Genomic DNA, 22281 nt, shown 5'->3' with positions numbered 1-22281 from the left:
GAGGGAACTGTCTACGGCTAAAAATAGTACAAGTAACCTCAAGAAACACCTGGAGAGAGTGCACAGCAACAAATATTGCGTGCCCTCATTTTGTAATGCCTTGTCCTAAATGTTTATTTTGGTTAAAGTAACTAAAAAGTAATGAGTAACTTATTACTCTTCACAGAAGGTAATATTGTAAAGAAACGTATTACTTTCAAATGCAAGTAACTAGTAATATGAAATATATTACATTTTGGAAGTAAGTTACCCAACACTGGGCATTATAAACTGAGTAAAGAGAGCGTCTCCAACCACAGTAAACACATAGTTCTTAGGGTTTCACCACCACCATATAGCTGGTTACAGTATATAAGCTATTATTTCCATTAAAAAGCTTTAAATTCAAAAATGTTGAACATATTTAAAAATGAACACACCTATTGTATTGTTGTGATTGTTGAATTCAGATCATTGAATCAACTGTGTAAGTTTTGAAATAAGAAATAACAGTCTTTACCTTATAGCTTAGAAACAAAATAATGCTCTGTTGCTGCTACAACTTTAGCCTTGGGTGGCTAACATAGCATGATGTTACTGGACTTTTGAGGTTTATACCAGTATTGATATTTGAGTATTAAAAATCCAAGTCAATGTATTGGCATACATCACACAACATTTAACATAAACATTTGATAATGATTTCCTCCAAAAAGTACATTTATTTTATGTTAACTGTAATATTGAGACTTTTTGAAAAATAAACCTGTCAGTGCTTCCAGGTGGACAAAATATTTAGACTAATGGAAACACTGTTTCTAAATTACCTAAAACATATTTTTGGCATCTCAGTTCATTCCATTGCTTATTCTTAGGAGCCAATATTTACACCAATACTGAATAATCTATAATTAGCTTATTTCATCCAGTATAATGGCTGATATATGATTGGTTTAGCTCTTGTAGCTAATGTGAGCTACTGTTAGCAAAGTTAAGATACATATTACAGTGTAAGTGATATTACTGAGTCAGTTTGCTGAATTTTAGGCTAGCTAATAGCTTCATAATATTTGAACCGACATGGGTAGAATCAATATTGGTTTTCATTTAATTCTAAGTTTTTGAGCTATTTTTAATTCAGCACTTTTGGGGTTAAGTTTGTAATCCTGAGGTGAAACAGACTCTCAGGCTTTCCTTTAGGACTAAGCAACTGGGAACTAATGGGTTAAATGACATATGGTTATGAAGCTTGAGAAGGAAGCTGTGAATAAAACGGGGGCGACCTCTGAACAGTCTGACCTGAGTGACATTGATTAGAATTAGAATGTGAAGTGTGCACGGTGGCATGGATGGGGGTGACAAGCAAATCTAATGCATGGCTGGAGGGGGCTCGTACTGCTGCCATCAACTGAAAGAGGGGACATGGTGGCACTATTGCAGTGCTAAATGTGTAAATGTAAGCAGTCATCTTATTGCAAGCTAACTGTTTGTTTAGCAATACTACTAAACACAAATCCAAAAGCTTCTGCATGCCTTTCACAACATCAATAAGTCTGTTTTTAGTAACTTGTTGCTTCTAATTTTGGTCAAGGCGGCTACCACTTTACTCTCTTAAAGTAATAGATTCTGAGGACATGGCTCGCCTCTGGGTCCTGCTCACTTTGATGCTTTTTTGGTTGATTGTTAGTAATTAGTGTAAATCCCAGAGCAGACATATGCAGGACTCCTCTTTACCACTTCATGTGAACGGTCAGACATAAATAGGTCAGAATTAATGGTCAGCTGTGTGTCTCAAGTGTCCATGGCCTTGTGGGCTGCTTTGCGTTTTGTGTTGACATGGGTGGGCCCTGCACATGAAGGAAAGCTAGGGGCTGATGGGGGTAGGGTGAATGGCATGCGTTGGGTTGCAGAAGAGGAGGAGGGGTGTCACGAGAAGAGCTGTTCATTGGCTCTGTGTGCTCCAAAAAACACTGCTTATGGCTTTGCTGCATGACTGGGCATTTGTGACAGCTATAGTCCTGCCTGACACATCTGCCAGGGGCACTGTGCTCTCAGCCAGTCCGCTTATAATCAATCACTTATGACTGATGACTGAAGAGGCAGCTTCAGGTCTATCTGACTGACATTTGTTTTTCTTGAACCAGCAGTTAAAAACGCCTGTGTGCTTTGGACTGAGGTGGTACCGTGTGCTACAAAAAGAGCGCAGGCAACTGAGGCCAAAGAGAGAAAAATGTGAGCTGCTGCAGCAAACTCACATTTAATATGGGAAAACTGTACCCAATGCTACCTATCAGTAAGCATGTGTTCATGCTTTAAAGGATGGGTGATAATCATTAGGCGTCTCCTGAATCTAGGACATCCTATCAACAAAAGTACTAAACTCTCTTTTTTCAGGTTGAAACACAGCTGCAGGCAGTGTAGTAGAGAGACGCTGCCCAATGTGTTTTAAAGGACGTATTACCTGTTGGTTAATGACTTTCTATGTTGAACTGTCCTTTTAGTGGAAGTAGGTTTTTGGGTCATTTTATGTAACAGGTTTCTGACAGAGATAGACTTCACCCTGCTGGCTTGTTTGTTGCTAAGGAGCCACGGATAGCCGATGACAGAGGAGGTTATCACCAGAGTGAAAAAGCTGTCCGCTATACTATTGTAATGTTTTGCCTTTCAGACAGCCTCCTCCCATGACTGGATACAGGTCATCATCTCTGACCTGGGAGGTACCATGTGGCCTCTGTGATTGGCCCAAGTTGGGGATTATTTAGGTCACATTTATTGCAGGGAGAAAAAAAAGAAACTAGCGAGTCAAGATCGCTCTCATCAGGTTCAGTAAAAGAAGTTGGTTTACTTCATTTATTCTATTTCTGCTTTGATATTACATGAAATCAGATAAGGCTACATTTGAGAGAGAAAAAACAGGCTTATTACATAACACACCACTCAAATTAGCAATGCAAGCAGATACATTCAAGCATGTCAGAGTGTATTGGAGAGAACGCTGTAAAATGATTGAAGGTTAAAAATGACCATGACTTGCTTTTATAAACACAAATGAAATGACTGGTTTTGTGTTCACTTTAACCTCTCTTTAAAAAATATGTCTTATTCCTCACAACAATGTTTCTAATAATTTAATTCTCTGTTTTTTTTGGTCTTGATTAGTACATAAAGATCCCGGCGCCAACCCCTGAATCCCCCGATGGACTCAGAATCTTCTCGTTCTACCTATCCAGTGACAGCAAAGACAAACCTCAGTCCAGCTTCGACTGCATTCACCAGTATGTCTCAGGGTAAGCAGCACACATAACTATTTCCACAGTCAACCACGAATGGAATTCGTAGTAAATTCGGTGTCAGACTGAGACCGCAGGGCCTTACCAAACAGTGGCCTCTCTCTTAGACACTACAACAACAGACAGTACACTGTATGACTATATTCAAACAAGACTACAATAACACCCAAACGCCGTCATGCCACAAGTGACCCGAAGGTGTAATAATTGAGAACAGAGAGGTAGTGTTTGTGGCTGTGCGGGGTTAAAGGGTGGATTAAAGGGTGACATGAGAGCTGCTTTATTTCTTCTGGAGTATTTTACCCTTTTAACTGCACATTTGTTGTTTAAAGTAATGTTTTAAAACATAGGATTAGAATCTGCATGCGGAAACAAATCACAGAACCAGTTATGTGTGTGTGAGACAACACCATAAATTACAACAGTACAACAGCTAGTGTCTCTAATGCCTGTTTTTGACAAATGGCCAAATGATTGAGCTGAACCAGGGAATTTGTAAGCTTAACACCTAAAAGTCTTCTCTCTCCTCCACATAGGGAGGGCAGGGATCACCTGGAGGGCCAGGGCAGCATTCAGGACAAGATCACAGTTTGTGCCACAGACGACTCCTACCAGACGACACGGGAGCGCATGTCTCAGGTGGAGAAGGACATCTGGAGCCGCTCAGCAATTGAGATCAAACCAGGGCCAAGTAAGCTCTCACTTAATAGCTGTATCTACATTCTGCTGTACCCTCCAGCATCATTTATACGAGGCAGCCTTCAAGCACGTAGGGATCAAGGACAGATAGCCGGAGAGTTTTCATGTTCCCAGAAAGCTTCTAAACTATTGCCTCTCACCATTTCATCCTGCTGATAATTGCCATATGGTGTGGAAGTTATCACATAATTGATCAAAGCGCTGTGTTGCAATTATTCATGCAAGAGGGATGCATCTTTCTTGTAATTTTCCTTTCATTTTGACCAGATTGCTCAGGCACTGTGCCAGCTTGCCTGCCAGCACCATTAATGTGATTGAGTTCGCCAGAAGTATGTGCTTGTAACAAGCCTCTTGCTGATCAGGTTTTGCCTAAAAATGTAATTACAGTAACTGGGATTTAATTCACTTTCACTTGATAAAATACCTCTAAGTACCATCTAAAGAAGAGGCCACAGTTAACCTGGAGTGATCTTGGCCTGAAATGAAGTACATCCATTTTGCTATTAATTTTCTCCTCTCACTAACCATCTCTTTGCCTGAACCTTGGTTTTAGTGTCATTGTCAATTAAATCGACCATACTGGGTATTAAGAAATGATCTGGCCGCATGGCTTCATGACATTTAGAGATCCTGTGTGAGTTTAAATGCTTGTGTAGATTATATTTTATGAGTGGAAACCTGCTGTGCAAACCATCCCTATAACATAATGTTTAGGGGGAACTGCTGTACAAGCCAGCTGTTGGAACCAGTTTTACCCATTATATACCATGCTTTGCCGTACAGTCTTTCAGAGACATTTACAAACGAAATGTAATAAATCTGACACATTTATACATCTAGTAAATGTTGGGAAAGACATGGGAGATCCTATTTAGAAACATGCATTTAAAGGATATCCCATTTTACTTTAACATGCCATTCAAGCACATTACTGTCCTCGCCTACTCTTAGACAGCATAGAGTGAAATAAATGGGTTATGGATCACAGTATGTGCCATATGCAGTGGAGAGCACACAGTTGTTTTGTGGTGACTGACTGTCTTTTTATGGTACAGTAATGCTACACTCATCAGAAAAAAGGTCAATGTATCAACTCAGAATTATAGGCTGCAGCATAGAAAAATGTCTGCAATTTAGACAATAATGTATGATTTTAAAATTCAGCAGCATTGAGAGGAAAAAGGGAACTGACAAATAGGAATCTTACATTTGTGCACAACTGGTACTGTAAAGGTTTGGTGTTTTGTGATACACAATTTTAGTAATGAAGTTGCCCAATCTATTACTGTATTACTAACAGTTTTTTTCATGCCTCATTTGCATATAACATTCACAACACCATAATTCATGTCAGTAATTATAAGTGAGACATCACTTAAAATACCATTGTGGTATTTATCATTCCACGAAAGCTGCCTTGAGAGTCTTAAAAACTTCCCTCAAGCGGCATTAATTTATTACCGACAAAAAAATGGGTGTTGTTGCTGCTTGTTTGAAATGTGGCAATACAGGCTGTTTCAGTGCTTGGAGTATATTTGCCTAAACTATTTACGACTTGGTCCAAGGTAGATGTTGAAACAAGTTCCTGCAAGACTGTAGCGAATTTGCGAAGCAGATATAAAATGTTTCCTTTCTAATCTAGAGAAATACTGTAAATTACTATGAAATACAGCTATTTTAAAATGGAAATATAAAACCTACTAAACTGTCCATGGTTTAAACATTAGTATTAGATGTACATGTACTCTGAAACTATGAAAACTAAACATATGACAGTCTACCATGTTGTCCTGTTGAAAGTGCTATTAGTCTCCGACCTATAGCAACCTCCAAAGTATGGCTTAAAGTTGTAATGAGATTACGGCCTGCAGATATCTATAAGCACTGCTTGAAACTGAATTAGTTCTGCAACAGGAAGAAAGGGCCTCTGTGTGTTAGTTGCTTCAGTTTCCACGCTCCTCTGTTTACTCAGCAGTAGGCTAACTCTACTGTCAACCCTTTCACTGTTTTCCACTCGTGGCAACGCTGCCTCTGCACACTGACAGAAACGTGCATGAGTACCACAGTACCATTCAAGGTATTTATGTATGTAAATTGCTTTTTCAGATTGGGCATAAAGTGCTACACATACTGTATCTGTTACGTTTGCATAAAGTAGGTTGCATGACAATCGAGAGATATAATGAAGATAAAACGTATTAGGTTGTCTCTTGTGCGTAGGCCTGTCTTTCAAAATCAGGGTGTGATTTGTATAACTGTCCAGAGGACTGGATTAGGAATGATATGTTGGCTTGGCTATTACAGGATACAGTCAACGTAAGGGAATCCTGTTATCAGATCAGTTTTAATCTCTTTGCTCCTCTTTAGTTTTGTGTAGGGTAGTGACTGTATGGCCATCCAAAACAGCTTTATATTACTGCTGTGATAAGTGTCATGTCTAAACTTTGCTGTGTGTCCCTTTTGTTTTGATCTTAGGTAAGTGCGTGAAGGTCCAGAGGAAGCAGGGTTTGGTATCAGGCTCAGATAGCAGCAACAAGCACTCCCCCAGCAACAAGAGGAGCCTGGTTCCCAGCCCAGTGGCACACAGGCCCTTGAGGGATCGCATCATTCATCTCCTGGCCTTAAAGCCCTACAGGAAACCTGAGCTGCTACTGTGGTTGGAGAGGGAGCGAGCCAGTCCAAAGGACAAGGCTGACCTGACCTCAGTACTTGATGAGGTGAGACATCTGGCACATTGCTACGTAAACACATTGTTGACTTGTGATAAATAACCTTAAATGCAACAAGTAGAAGAAAAGTATGCTCTGTTATTGTAGGTTTATATTAAATAATCTTAAAAACCATAACTTTAAAACTTTAAATACAAACTAGTCCGTCACTTACTATTTTTCTTATGATACTAGTCAACAGAGTACAGCTCTACAGCTAAAAACTATGATCTGAAAAGGTGATGCCAGTAAGTTTATTTCAGGCATATTTCCTGTGTTCACAATGTTTGAGTGTCCCACTGCAATCATCAAGTGGGACTGTGCCGCTGCTGGTAGCTGTAATTAGGGCTGTGCTTTAATTATCTTTGGAGGAAAAGATTGTGTTTTGACAGGAGAGGGGTGGGGTGTCCCTTAGCTGAGACCTGACTACTTTCAGAATTGAAAGTGGTTGGTTTGGGTAGATTTATATCAACAGGATTAAGCTGTAGAAGGGCAGAGTAAACTGTTTACCATGGAAACAATATTGACCCACTAAGTTGCAAACAGGTCTTGTTTTATCTAGACATCAAGTTGAGTTATGGCACTGCAGTTTAAAGGGGACCTATTATACTTTTCCCTAGTCTCAGTCATATAATATTACAATGTCAGATGTTCATATTAAATATAGCCAAAGTTACAAATAATGAGTTAAATGTATGTGAACTCATTCCTGTGACCAAAAAGCTCATGCTACGGGCTAGTTTTTTCTACGTTCAAACCAAGTTGACCTCAACTCATGACAGATTTCTTTATATGTTCATCTGCTGCAGAGTGTGTGTCAGATGCTCTCGTCCACTGCTCCGCTCTGCTAACATTATGCCGTTTCTGTAGCTGTTTCTGCTTGTACTGTTCCTCCCTGAATTATTTCTAGCTGACCTGCTGAACAAAAAGCTCAAAATATCTCCAGATCTTGTTGTGTGGACAAGTTTTTTCGGAAGAATGTTGCCGCTAATGAAGCTCCGTTAAAACAGTGGATGAACACTTTTAATTTCCTGTAAATTATTCACAAAACCTTTTCATTTGAAGCAGCAAAAGCAGGAAATGTTGGGTTTTCATCAGGAGTAACTTAACACGACTCTGATACAACTGAAAGTGATCAACAAATATTATAATAAGGCCAAAAGTAAAAACAGGAATGCAGAGAGAAACCAAACTTCAAACCACAGAGATCCAGTTACAATTTACAAAAGTACTGAGAGCTGTACACAGATAGGATAAAGATGTCAAACAATAAGCAGGCAATGTTAATGAGCCTTACCAAACAGAGACGTTCTGCTGTAATCTTTGTTGCTACGGATGTTCGTGCTGTCCACTCGCATATTTCAAATCGGATTTTAGTTCCAACAAGCGCGGAAGTATTTGAGAAGTTTATATTCTGAGTAAAGAACAAGAACAAGAAGAAAAATCCAACTACTAAAGTTTGGTTATGCTGTTTTCAGAGCCAGAAGAAGCTTCCTGAAGCTGGCCAATCAGAACAGAGTGGGCTTTTAGGGGAAAAAACTGAACTTTTAGAAGAAGAAAGAAATGAATGAAAGGCTGCATAAAGCCCCAGTATAAAATAAAAAAGGACTTTTTTGAACTGAGAGTCATGCAATGCTACTCTAATGGAGTCCAAAAATAAAAATATAGAGCTGGAAATGAGCATAATAAGTCCCCTTTAACAACGTTTGCTGCTTTTACGACCTCAGCCGGCCTGTCCTCCCTAGGACAGTCCCCGTTCTGTTGCTTCATTAATACTGGGAGTTGTTGGTTTTTCAGGTTGGTAAGCAGAACCCTAAAGACCACAGCTACTCTCTGAAGGACGAGCTCTACAGACACGTTCAGAAGGATTGGCCTGGCTATCTCGAGGAGGAGAAGCAACTCATCCATAGGCTCCTTATCAGGTGGGTATCAAGTGAGCCATAAAACACAAAAATGAAAGTCATACAGATTCTTTTTATGCTTTGTTCTACTGAGAGACTTGAAAAGGTATAACAAACTGTTCTATTGACTTTTGAAAGGAATAATTCAACATGTGGGGAAATATGCAGGTTTCCTTTCTTGCCAAGCTTACTGCCTGGGGCCTGGCTGTTTTCCCCTGGTTTCGATCTTTGGGCTAAGCTATGTTAGCTGGCTATTGGCTGTAGTCTTGTATTTAACAAACAGTTACAAGAGTTATATCAATCATCTCACCTAACTATCGGCCAGACAGGAAATAAGCATATTTCCCAAAATGTTGAACTATTGCTTCAAGGTTCCTTAGAGACAGATTTGGGCAGATGACATAGAAAAGACTAAAGGATGGATGCTTTTTGACAGTGCTGGCTTAAATACAGAAAGGCCACTGAATTAATGTAGAAGTCTGCTGTGATCATGCTGAAAGAGGAGCTTCTAAATGACTCCTTCTCTGCACTGATGAATCTCTTAATGGACACATCAAAGCGGAGGAAAATATTCCCGGCACTGTGTTGCCAAATGGCATTAGCATGGAAGGTTCAGAGTAGCAAGGCAGAGCTTTTCGGGGTGAGTTTCCTCCCTCATACATTTCCGCTGCCTGCCAGTAAACATGCAGGCCATGTGCTTCATGAGCGTTTTGGAAAAAGTACAAGCCTTGTTGGCTGATTGCACAACCCCCTCTGTTCACAACCCCTGCTAGTGTAAAAAGCTGGAAATTTGTAGTCATCAAATTGTTTGCCAAGTGCGATAGCCTATAAATTATCCTTTTTAGTTAAGTCTGGCATACTTTCAGAACTATTATTAATATGCACTGTTCCTATCAAATATATTAATACAAGGAATTAAAAAATACTATAATTCAGATCTATTTTCCCCCAGGTACTTTTTTCCCATTTAGTTTGTCTAATTCAAGCTTTCTCACTACTGTTATTGAATTGATGTTGAAGATAAAATGGTTCTGGATTGACTCACAATAACCACATGATAAAGAGAGTTGCATGAATTCACTGGAAGGGGGAGGGACTTGTTGTAGTGGCATCTGTATGAGGAAGGAGCTGTAGGAAGCAGATTAACAGAGAAGAGGGTTTGGTCCTGCAGAGGTTAAATCTGCTGCTATTGTTCTGCTCACTGGACTGTGTTCAGTCTTTGTGGTGGCCTCCTGTAGATTGTATCACCAGAGACACAAAACAAAAAACATACCACAGAAACATGCAAAAAGCTTTGATTAAATAAAAGTCTGTCCATTTTGTGTTCTAATGATTGATTCGTCTTTGGAAAAGCTGCCACTTCTGCCTTTTCTCTGAAAGCCATGTCATTATAGAAGATAATTGCCCATCCCCTTGCTCATCATAAATCTGTCAAAGCAAGCTTTATGACCTACATACTCCCTCTTCCTGTTTAGTTTCACAGCCCATTTACCTTGCAGTTACTGTCCAACTGAAGGTGCTGTGTTCCTAATCTTTCTTCAGGAAACTTCAGCCACTCCACAGTAGCCAGTTGAAGAGTCCTCAGTCCAACTATTCATTCCACAAAACTCCTGGGGACTCTCCTTCACATCTCAGTCCTGCCAAGAGTCTCTCTGTGGTAATTATTCACCTTGAATGAATTGAATTTTCCCTTACTGCCTCTTTCTCAAAAACTAAGAATAGATAGAGAATTTCTTCTATTACAGATACATTTGCATATTGGTATTTTTGCTAAATCTGTGTGTAATTACCTTAGGTAGATTGAGACTAAATGCAGCTCAAATTGACATTAAAGGAGTAGTTCTAGCAGACAATCGATACCACTCTTGTGTCCATATGGTAACTAACATTCATTTTTATCTTTAATTCTTTCTACAGATTAAACAAACAAGATATAGTGTTAATTCGTGAGCTTTAGAGATTTTGTTATCTTTGGACAGAGTCATGTTAGCTGTTTTCCCCTGTTTTCCCAGAGTTTATACTATGCTAAGATGACATGAGTGTGGTATGGATGTGTCTTTTAAATTGAATCTAATTTAATTAGTCTTTTAAAGTTAAAAAAAATCTGTCTATCTCATGCTATAGGTACTCTTGGCACATAACTTCTGTTTTTTTCGTCTAGAAACGCCCACTGCCCTCGGATACATCCAACTGTCAGACCCCCAAAAAACAAAGACTATTAGACCACTGCTTGCCTTTGCAGTCACCCTCTCATGGAGACTACGGCACCAATGGGGCTCATAGCTCCTCTAGTCACGGAAACACTAGTGTACACATCAAAACTGAGTTCAACAAAACCAGCAATCATCTCCAGGGGTGCCCAAATGGTCTGTACTCGCCGCACAAACTCAGCGGGTCATCTGCTGTTCCCAAACTAGAGAGGACAGAGCCAGCTCCTAATGGACCCAGCCCCAAGCCCCCACACACTGACAGCTCCATTTGCACTGACCAACAGTTTGCCAATGGCCAACATAAAAAGAAAAGGTCCAAAAAGCACAAAGACAAGGAACGAGAGCGCTTAAAACCAGACTGGATAGAGACCAGCCCAGACCTGAAGCAGAACCAAGAAAATCTCAAAGGTAAATGGCAGTAAAACTATAAAACTGTATTCCCTGTAGAGGTTTGTCACACTTCATGTATCATATTGTGCTGTCATGAAACAGTTTTATCCAATTTGTTCGGGCCAAGATATTATCAGCTTTCATTTAGCAGAGGAAAAAGTCCCCAAGTTTCAGGGTTTAGGGTTGAGTTATAGTTCCTGCTATTAGCCAACGAAAAGCAATTAATGTATTTTTATTTTAGAGCACAGTGAGGACTGTAACACTTTCTCCGGCCTCCTGTCCTCACTCTGCGATCTAGTCTGTTGATGATTGACTGTGGAACAGCTGGGTGACCTACGGTCGAGCGAGTCAGCAGGCAGCATTGCCTCCTACTCTGGGCTGCTGACGTCACTGCCTGCCTTGGATCAGATCGCTTATCAGAGACAGTGATAAATGATTCCATCAGCCTTGATATGATGGGTGCATTATCACATTTGCATTGGCAGATGGCTTTAACCCTTTTTTCAATGTACGTTTTCTTCAACAGACCACAAAGGAGAGAAAACGCCTGTCAATCGAACCTCAACAGAGGAACTGCCTGACTATTTATTGTGAGTTTTAATACACATTGTGTCCTTAATTGTTCTCCATGTTATATTCCCCGATATTGAAATGCTTTCTGATTCAGGGATGTTCAAAAAATGGTCACAGCATCAATGGGTTCACGGGAGTTGTTGATATCATCTGTCACTGAGGAGTTTAGGTTTCAGAATCTAACCCACTGTTGTTGAGAAAAGAACACTGAAGAACACTTCAAAACACTGACATAAATAGAGGGAAGTAGAGCACATGTCTAAATGAGCTGTCACACAGCTTCACCGAGAATGAAAACAAATAATCTTATGTCTTATTTTTATATATCTGGTCAACACATCATGTTGCTAAATCAGTGACGTGTCAGAGCTCTCCCTCCACCATTCTCCACTGCCATCTACTGGAGGGTGTAGGAAATAAACTCACTTCTACCTTATAATAACAGCTAAGACTTAGTTAATGTTTTCCTCTTTCAGAAAATACAGTACCATAACAGCAGTGGAGCAACGTCAACAGTATAAGAACGACTTCTGTTCTGAGTATGATGAATACAGAGCGCTTCATGACCGGATTGGGGCTATCACAGAGATGTTTGTTCAGTTGGGCTCAAAGATCAACACTCTCTCACCGGGGACACAGGAGTACAAGGTACTTTCAGGACCAGAGGCCTCTGACTCCATTTCTAGTAAAAACACCAAACAAATAATAGATCAGATACATGGCACGTGTAACACTTTTTTTTCTATCTTTTCAGCTCATGGAGGACCAAATACTACAAAAGTACAGAAAGTATAAGAAAGTAAGGATTCTTTAAACTTGCAGTTTCAATTTCATGTAACACTTGTAGCATCATACATTAGGCCTCGTGCAAGAAACACTTTTATAAACGTGTTCATTCTTAAGGGATTTAAGAGGGATTGTAATTCATTTTCTTGTATTCAAAAAAATTTCTCAGGTATGTTTGAAATGAGTAGTCCGACCTGTAGATAGTCTGCCTTCCTCATATTGTCTTAATATAAAAGAATTTGCCGTTTAAATATATTCAAAATTCAAATAGAAACTAATGTGAAATTTTGAAAGGTACGGCAGCTTTTATTTTTTGATTTTATTGGCATGAGTATTTTGACAACTTAAAATACATCTCAGTAGTTGTTGTAACAGCGTCTTAACATCAATTTATTCTCTTGTCCATCTCCATGACTGCTCCCTTTGAACATGATTTGGTATTAAAATTATCACACCATTCCTTCTTTATTTTCTGTCACAGTATTGCTTTGCAGCATCTCAGTGTTGACTGCTGCAGAAATACTGTACTGTACTGTACTGTACTGTACTGTACTACCTTTTACTATTTCCATGTCCCCTAGTACTACTAGTCTAGTGACACAACTACCTTTGTTATGTATTCATCTGCTATTTGAAAACAGGATTTCACACTCTTTTTTTTACACTTGGATGACACTTTTGTGAATTATCCAGAAAAGGAGTGAAACATGTAGCCTAATCAAACAAACTCTATTCATGAACAGTGGCATTCATTAAGGTTGAAGCAAGTTTGTCCAGTTAAGAGAGTTTGTTTATTTGGAAACTGAAAAAGTCAGAGAAGTTTAGGATAGAAAACACAAAACTGTTCTTGCATGAGGCACATTGTGCTGGATTTTGAAGTGTGTTACTAAAAGTTCACAAGTTCCTCTTTACTTTTTTCTCTTTTAGAAGTTTCCTGGGTATCGGGAAGAGAAGAAGCGATGCGAGTATCTCCATCAGAAACTGTCGCATATCAAAGGTCTGATCACAGATTATGACCGAGCACAGGAACTCTCCTAGTAACTGGCCTCTACCTTCAGCAGGGTGTAATATGACTGGACCAAAAGACTCATACTGGACCCAAAGACTGCCCAGCTGGGTCCTAGAGTCACTGAAACACTTTTCACTTTACCCCCCTGAGTGTTAATGGAGTCGAGGAGCGAGGTTGTCTTTCAAAAGTGAGCTAAGACCACTGACTTGTGATCAAATGTTGCCCTTTAACAGTATGGTTTTCGACAATGATTATCGCTGTAATGGCTGGATATTTTTCTGCTGTAGAAAAGGCCAGATGACACAGTGAAAGCCAAATCCATTTTTTCTGAAATGCAACACAGATGTGATCCTTCCTGCCTAATAGCATTTTTATTGTATTCTTTATCTTGTCAGAACTAAAAAGCATTGATTTATAAAAAGTATTAAATTGATGGTACAATCAATCTTAGGAGAAACAAACGAAAGTCTTTATATTTAACAAAGGATCTGTTTATTTACTGTGTGTTGATAGAGTCAAACGTTGACACAACACATTCAATCACATTATTAATGAATTTGTTACAATAAATGTCACATAATGACATTAATATGGTCAAGCCATAAATTTCAAATTTCAACTTGTGAAGGCAACACAAAATTTGTCATCCATACAAAACTTATATATCTGCAGGACTGAGCCATTACAAAGGATTATCTCGATGTATCACTATAGTGATCACATAATGCATAACATGCATTTGTGGATAGAAACAGTTTTTTTGGATTTTGATCATAAGGATTGTTATCATGTAGAGTTCTGTCACTGTCCTGTTCATTTCTAAGAAATGTTGGAATGCCACAAAACCACTCCTCCCAGTACCGTCATGCTGGTTTCAAAATAGTGCTTGTGCACAATTAGTGTCAATTTCACCCACATGTAGCCTACCAAGAATTGCCTTTTCATTATGTAATGACACAACATTATCAACTCACGCTTTTCTCAAGACTTGTGGTTACAAACAGGTTTGTTTTGCTCTATGAAACACACTTTCTCACTTTAAATGCAGTTTTACAAGCTTACAGGGTTTTTTGGTAATCAATCTAGTCCAAATGTTTTAATTTATTATGATTCTGTTTTGATGATGTTTAATTTGGGATTTAGTTGACAAAAAATCACTTCAGTGAGCGTTACATTTTGATGTTATTCTGCTGAATGTGATAAAGATGCCTTTCACAAATTGGACTGTGTAGTTTTTAGCTCCACAGAGAAAGCGTGGGGAGGATGGCACTGTGGGTTGGCCTGTTGTCGGGTAGTTCACTCGGTTCAAACCACTTTGGTTCAGTTGGGTGTAAGAAGCAGGCCGACCTCTCGGGGCTGCTAGTGAGGCTTTTAGACTTTCTGGAATGATTTGTACCCAAGCAGGGACACCTGAATAACCACAACATGTATTTTTATTTCACCTTAATTAGCTGTGGCCTGAAGTAGAAAATAGTGATCAGATTTCAATGTTCTCAACCTTTGCATCATGTAGCTGTGCTCACAACTGTTGTCTTAATGATTGCTTTCAATGGGAAAAAGAAGCTAATATTTGCCTTAACATGTATGTCAGACATTTCCAAGATTCTGGTACCCCTGTTCTGAAATGCTCTTGGTTTAACCTGCACAATTTAAAGTATTCTCACGCTATTTGTTTTAAATGTCTTTTAGTTTTGAAGGAAAATTCAGTTACTGGATAGTTGTGCTGTTTTGTTTTCTCTGTACATTTTAATGATGTTACAATTCTTCCTATGTTGTCTCGTAATCTGTCTGATAATCATAAACTGTAGAGGAATTTAATTCACTGTCCAATACTACCAAGCGCCACTATCAAAAGAAAGAATTGTTGCAGAAATCCATACTAAATAATGAACTTTGCTTCTCTTGATTTCTCAGTGCAAATACTGAGCGGGCTTATTGTCACATATTTAGCAGCTCTTTAATGCATTTGAACATTTTTACTTTCTGTATTCTGGGATGTTTGAAGGATTTGAGACTAGCATCAGTTGCTCTGTCTTGGCACATATAAAAGTTTCCAAGAAAGGAATATTTATTAGCACTGACTATTGGAAAATGATAATTGCAAGTCCAGATTCGAATTCTGAGCATAAAATGGCTTGAAAGCTTTAAAAAAAAGATTTTAAATCTCTGGTACACCTAATGGCATGTTTTCATTATTCTGGCTGTTTGGATCTCTTCTCAGGACCAGACCTCCAACTCGTATGATTCTTTTGGAAACACAATTTTAAAGGGCTTAGCAAATATGCTACATAGCTCTACGCAACCTGAGAAAATGTTTGATCTGTCAGCATAACTGAAAACACCTGTGTTTTGTTTTGTTTTGTTCTGGTTCTTGAACGTCAAATCAACAGTTCACTTGTATCAAAAGACAACAGCGCAGAGCCAGCTCGGATACACAAAACAATTTATTTCACAGAGGAATTTGTTTTCATCTGAAACGGAAAGGTACTGACACATTGTTAGAGTAACGGCAGGATGGAAATGTCTACAAAACACTATATAGACTTTAAAACAAACAATTTTAAGAAAGAATTCAGATTAAGGGCTTCCCATTTACCACTACAGTGATATTGATCAACTGTACGCTAAATATGAAATCAAGCAAACTGCATCATGGGAAAAATATCAGTAATTGTAAGATGAATGAAGATAATTGTACCAGTCGTGTTAACATGCTGTTTTTGGGAAACCACACCCTTGTTGAAAGGGGCTTCTCAAGTGCTAACTGTGATGTTTTTTTACTGTTGCAGGAGCTAACTACTGGAGGTGCCTTTTCATTCAGAAAGCAGAGCAACTCTGCATGTAACTATCATTGGTATTCTGGAAAAAAGAATTTGTGCTAGCAGTATTTACACAACTGTAGTTTCACACTGTTTCCACTATTCAAAAGTGCTTTGTTCTTAATTTTAGGATTACTGGAGTTGATATCAGATGTATTATGTATAAGAAGTATGGGGACATGATATCATATTTAATTAGAGCATTTTTCCAGTTATGAAAGTTCGGCATTTTAAAAATGCAAGGTTTTCCAGGACACCAATTAAACTGTGTCTAATGTTAACCATTTACATACATGTTTATTTGAAAGAATGGCCTGGATTATTGTTTTTGCAAACTGTTCCCACATGTTTCTTACAGGTGCGCTTAATTGGTTTGTTGGTACTGGGAAAGCAAATCCTGAATGGAAATGTGAAATCAAACATTTTGTCTATTATAAATCACTGCAATTGATCTACCTAGGAGAACAAATTTCTTTATTTATTGCTTTGTATGTGTTTGTTCTTTTATGGGATTCACCTTTGCATAGTTTGTTCATTCTTTTCACAGTGAAACTCAAAGTATGGTGAAAGGGAAATGGAATATATTTTTGCAGTTTTTGATGGTGGATGCTTTATCACAACGTCATCCTCTTGAGAAAAGCTTTCAGAAAAAAATGTATTGTTGTCTCAGTAAAATTGAAAATAAAGCTCTTTTCAATTTGACAATGTGCCATATTTCCTCAAGAGGGCAGTGTTACTCTTGTGATACACTGAACAACCATTTTCCATTCATCACTACAGACAGCAGACAGTTTCATTAACAGCATTAAAATATGTTGTTTTTAAAAAAAACACAATTCTACATTTTTTCTTCACTATTAAGTGTTTTATTAGCATTTCAATCAACTGTGACAGTGAAAACATTAAATCGTCTGAACTGGACGATCCGCTAGCTTTTAAGACTGAAGTTGTTATATTTAGTAGAGAAGTTTGTACTTTCTGTGTCACATAGTTCAAAAATGTACATAAACACACAATTCCTCCACAAGATGTTAATAATATAATTGTAAACACACTATTTAGGTGGATTTGCTATTAAAAGTAGTAACACATTTTGCATAGATGTTTTTTTTTCTTTTTTGTTTTTACAATTGCAGGATTTTGTACTCAATTTCTTCACATTTTTCTTTACATTAACGTACAATATAACCTGCTGAGAGTCAAAGTCCAGGCCATGCCTTGAATGGCATTATGAAAAATTAAATAACCCTATCCCTGAACCCTATGAAAGAACCTTTGGCTGAGAAGCAGCTTATTCAACATTTGAATCACAGGTAAAACTTTTAGCAGCATTTTATCACAAAACAGAGAGCAGTGAAAGACTTAAGGTAGATTTAAGGTGACCCAGCCACACAGGTGAATAACTTAGTTTTTTCTAAAAGATAAATGCAACAGCTTCTATCAGTAAGGAGCCCTTATTTTCAAGTACAGTAGTTATAGAATTGCTGGTGTGATGGACTGTGTGGTGTTGGAGAAGACAGGGACGCATACAAAAATATATAAGGCTACGATAAAAACCTGATTTGCTCCCTTTTACCGAGTGTGAGAGTCCATACATTTTAACTGGTCCCCATTGAATTTCATTATTTCATTAAAGTTCATTTCAAGAACGAAATCATGTTAAATTTGTTCCATTCTTCCTCCAAAACACTTCAATCAAGTCATTCTAGACACTTACAAGCCTTCAGTTATTGTTGGCTTGTGCACCGGGTTAACAGCAGTTAACCATTATTACAGCTCTAGCTAGATGACACAAAGTCATTTACAACCAGTATGTCTTTATAAGCCTTGTTATCTGCAGTTGGTCAACCATTAATAACCCTCATTATCATGGTTTGATTTTTAACTTGGGCTGTGCAAGGGTTACAATCCCAATAAATGAGGAAATCAGGCCGCAAAATCCGACTACTCCTGCGTTTGACGTGTAAATACCCAACCTGTCTAAGGGAATTATGAGATCACAAATATTTTTGACTGTGTCCAAAGCAACAGCGGGATGTGATTTTAGGCTCTCCAACAGCAGAAAAAGAAAAGCATCCAGCTGGGGAATGATGACCTGAGCTACTTCCGGGTTCTGATCGAGATGTGAATCCATTTTCTGCTTAAATTCTTTGTCTCCTGCTCTCTGTACCATTAACTGGAAGATACCATAAACATCTCTCGTCAGACTCATAACTAGTGAGACGAAGTAGAAGCGGGAGGCACTTAGTCTCCAACGTTCCTTGTCGATATCACGGATAAGGCCGACATTTCTGGCCCAGAGTACATTGTCACAGATAAAGTAGAGGGCGCGGTTGATGTTGGCCACAGTAAGGCACAGGCACAGCACTCGGTCAGAGAGTTGCATGGTTCGCTTAGCAGCCTCAATGGAATTTATTGTATTTCCCAGCCTGAACACTGACAAAGGAGGAAGAGAAAAGAGGGTATTAGAACAGAAATCTTAGTATGAAATGTCAGCTCAACATTTCATTGTATCTGAATAGAGATAAGCTACATTTAAATCCAACCTATATTTTTATCTTATTAAAACTGTAAGAGAAAGAGGTCATGGTCACCATGTGCCTATGTAATGTAATGTAATGGCATCTATTCTGGCTCTTCAATGCATTCCTCGTTATCCGAACCCTTCAGGAACCATGTTATTGGTGTCATCCACAAGCCACTGTTGCGAGTCAATTCACTTCTTACAAGCCGTTTTTAAATTGTGAGACCAGCGTGTCTCTTTCATCCACAATTACTCAAGTCAGGCAGCCCAGGCACAGAGGCAGGAGAGCCCGGTGGCTGCAGCTCTGATGAAGAGAGGAGATAATTAAGTGGCGCACCAAAAGAGCCTGGCCTACTTCTGTGGCCCAGCATTGGCCCTGATATAGCTCCACTGCAACAGCATCAAGAGGGAAAGGTCTTTATTGCCTGACCCTGCTCTGAGGCTCTTATCCTTCATTCTCATGTGGAGCTTGTGTCAAGTCAGTCTCTGAAAATTTGTCAAAGCTCAAGATGTTTTGAAATTCACCCCTTGGTTGTAAAGTAAAGCTAGCTGTGAGCTGTCTAGACCGGTTGTAGGGTCATTAGTGTTACAGCCACAGTTGATGCAAGACCACATTTCAACACACATTTCACTCCACTGGGAAATAACTACAGACTTCAGAAAAAGTTTTGATTTACTGGTGGCAGTGTGTATGAAGGGTTTTATTGTAGAGTTTCAAAGGTATATATAAAAATGATTAACTTTCAGTGAAAAAAGCTAAAAAGGTGCTGTTTATCGCAGCAAATGCTATTTAAAAATATATATATATATATTTAGGGTGTGGCTAATGTTTAGGCTGCTTAATAAATTGAACATTAGACAAGATACATAGAATCTAGGTGGCTTACCACCTCTGTTAAACAACTTCCTGGGGAGGTGAAATCTAGTATGGCAGCAATAGGGTGAAAACTTCTCCTCCTTCTTTAGTTTCATTATATAAATGTCACAACTTTTGCAAACTTTTAATAATTTTATATAATCCTCCAAAACATTTGCCTGGAAGAACGTGTTCAATTGTAAAATCTTTACTTCATCTTCATGACTATGGGAACCCAGCAATCTGCAAAACGTATATAATTGTTATGTGAAATAAGAGCAAATAAAAATAATATATATTTTACCAGCAAATGTTAAATGGCTCTTATAAAAAAGAGACACACAGAAACAGCATTTCCTAGAGAAAAAAAAAGTGTCAGCTCCAACAAGATTTTCATAAAAATGAGTGACATGATTGAATTATTGAGCACAGACTGGACACAATTGAAGGTGGAAAAAGTCAATAAAGTAAAGCTGTTACTTGCTGTGACACAGCTCCTGTCTTATTGGCCTCAAAGAGCAGACCATCAAGAGCTCATAATGACATTTCTGGTGAGACATTGTGTTTTTGTGTATGCAGGGTTTTTAAGGGCAATGAAACAGTGGTGGAAACTTCAGCAAGGAACAGCTGATTTTAGATCATTATGCAGCAGATCACAATGTTATGAAATACTGAGCAAACATCGAAGGGATGGTTTAATGGAAAAGAAGGGAGTCTTTTTCCCCCAGTGCATTTGTGCACACAAGACTATAAAATGGTGAATGTGGAGGATAACTTAACCACACTGAGATTCAACACTGTGGCTCACAACATTATTTACAAAATAGTGGGAGAGTATCCAGAATAACTTTGTGATTAGAGCTGTCGAAAGAGACAGAGGGTTGTAAAAACAGAGCGCTCGTGGTGAAACAATTAGTCGCTGAATTATATTGTTAACCGACATAATGACCTAACAACACTTTTGACAATAAATAATTTATCAAGCAAAAATGTTCTCTGGTTTAACCTTCTCAAATATGAGTACTAAATGCTTTTCTGTGTTTTATATTACAGTAGGTTGATTTTGGATTGCTGATTTAACAAAAACAAACAATTTGAAGATGTTAACTTGGGCTTGGGAAACTGCAAATCCCATTTTTACGTGTCAAGATACAGAGGGTGACAAATGAAAGGAAAAACCAACATGAAGTTTCTTAGTAAGGTGTTGGGCTACCACATGCCACCAGAACAGCTTCAATACACCTAGGATGAAGGATGAAAACCATTCATCCAAAAGATATTCCATCATTTGGTGTTTTGATGATGGTGGTGGAGAGCACCGTCTAACACCTCTGTCCAAAATCTCCAATGCCTGTTCAATTGTGTTGAGATCTAGTGGCTGCAAAAGCCATAGCATATGAGTCACATCATTGACTGTCACTCATCTCAACATGTCAGACACGAAAAGAAGAAGTGACGAGACAGAAGACAACAGCTAATTTTATTATTGTTATTATTATTATTATTTTATATCAGCATGCTGAACCCTATAACAACCTTTACTGTACCTTCTCAGTTTAGAAAAATCTCAGTGATTTAGTTATACTCACATTTGCGTCCAGCACTCATGTCGGCTTCCAGACTTTTAAGTTTTGCCACCAAGTCCTTCCTGTTTGGGTTGTTTCGGAGTAAATATATCGACAGCGCACATGCATATTGGGTTGTCCTGAAATTTAAAAAAAAAAAAAAAAAAAAAGTACTTGTAAAGAAAGAAGTAGAGAGGGTTGTCGATAGCTCCCCGCTCGTACTGCCTGTGCTCAGTACAGAAACTTGACTTGACTTTTTTCTAACCGATAAATTAACCCACCAACACTCAGGACCAAGTAACAAATACACCAAACAACTTACCTCAAAACACGGTCCCTTCCTTGACTTTGATTTGTGAAATGTACTATCGTGTCCATGACTAAATCCAACAAGAACAGATTGTTTTAGTTAGCTGAGGCGGAGGCAGACTTATGGACCCGGAGACACACACAGACTGTCAATTTCTTGTCTTCCGTTTAAACAGCGTCAGTAATTGTGGTCCCTCTAACGCTGTCGATTAAAATTAAAGAGGATTCTCAGGAATTTCGAAACTTCTTCCAAATTATATTGAGCTAATTTTCCAGTCGGTCGGTGCTATACATGTGTGTGACAGATAGACTTACTTGTTTCACTACGGATATCTTTGCGAGCGGACCAAGAAGCCGAACGGATTTTGTGGGCGGACCAACGCGTTCCTCTCTGTTACTATGGCAACGGTACATTTAATGTATTAATAGATAGACAGCAGTTGAGAATTGTTACTACTGAGTAATTTACATATGGTCTGCTTGCTTTCAAAACAATTTATTGATTTTTGGACATTGACTCGCGGGCCGCACTGAATGAAGACGAGGCGAGGAGAGTAGGGGAAATGAGAGACAGAGATATATGCCCGTCACCAGCATGGACATTTAAATAACTAAAACTTCCAAAAGAGACCAAAACCATGCATGTACTCTAAATGGCTCAAG

General features: G+C 38.6%; 2 protein-coding genes across 3 annotated transcripts in view; one reads left to right on the top strand and one right to left on the bottom strand.

Annotated features, from left to right (window-relative positions):
- The window catches only part of LOC133982402 (RNA polymerase II elongation factor ELL), a 30056-nt gene extending 12945 nt beyond the window's left edge, over positions 1–17111 (top strand). The window contains exons 3-13 of one of the 2 annotated variants that reach the window (XR_009925331.1): positions 3139–3266; positions 3806–3960; positions 6444–6685; positions 8474–8598; positions 10120–10234; positions 10739–11195; positions 11704–11767; positions 12227–12398; positions 12505–12549; positions 13464–13732; positions 16335–17111. Coding sequence is in view for 1 of the 2 variants with exons in the window: in XM_062421446.1 (XP_062277430.1) it covers positions 3139–3266; positions 3806–3960; positions 6444–6685; positions 8474–8598; positions 10120–10234; positions 10739–11195; positions 11704–11767; positions 12227–12398; positions 12505–12549; positions 13464–13574 (1614 nt within the window). In the remaining variant the exon portion in view is untranslated. Of the gene's footprint in view, positions 1–3138; positions 3267–3805; positions 3961–6443; positions 6686–8473; positions 8599–10119; positions 10235–10738; positions 11196–11703; positions 11768–12226; positions 12399–12504; positions 12550–13463 lie in introns of both variants that reach the window. The other variant, XM_062421446.1, reaches the window with a different exon arrangement.
- A 744-nt stretch (positions 17112–17855) lies between these two features.
- pex11a (peroxisomal biogenesis factor 11 alpha) lies at positions 17856–21898 on the bottom strand. Its single transcript, XM_062421449.1, has 3 exons — positions 21632–21898; positions 21334–21449; positions 17856–18800 (listed from the first exon to the last, which is right to left on the bottom strand). Exons 1-3 carry the CDS (start codon positions 21685–21687, stop codon positions 18232–18234), a joined length of 741 nt encoding a protein of 246 aa, XP_062277433.1. The 5' UTR covers positions 21688–21898; the 3' UTR covers positions 17856–18231.
- Between the last annotated feature and the right edge of the window lie 383 nt (positions 21899–22281).

This window comes from Scomber scombrus, chromosome 6 (genome assembly GCF_963691925.1).
Source record: "Scomber scombrus chromosome 6, fScoSco1.1, whole genome shotgun sequence".
Classification (NCBI taxonomy): domain Eukaryota; kingdom Metazoa; phylum Chordata; class Actinopteri; order Scombriformes; family Scombridae; genus Scomber; species Scomber scombrus.
Note: the sequence above shows the minus strand (reverse complement) of the source record. Positions and strands in the feature narration are given on the sequence as shown.

Excerpts from the sequence above, each read along its gene's own strand:
- pex11a (XM_062421449.1), bottom strand. The coding sequence starts at position 21,687 with ATGGACACGATAGTACATTTCACAAATCAAAGTCAAGGAAGGGACCGT. Across the intron at positions 21,450-21,631 it reads GGAAGGGACCGTGTTTTGAG|GACAACCCAATATGCATGTG; the intron begins GTAAGTTGTTTG and ends TTTAAATTTCAG. Across the intron at positions 18,801-21,333 it reads CATGAGTGCTGGACGCAAAT|TGTTCAGGCTGGGAAATACA; the intron begins GTGAGTATAACT and ends CTCCTTTGTCAG.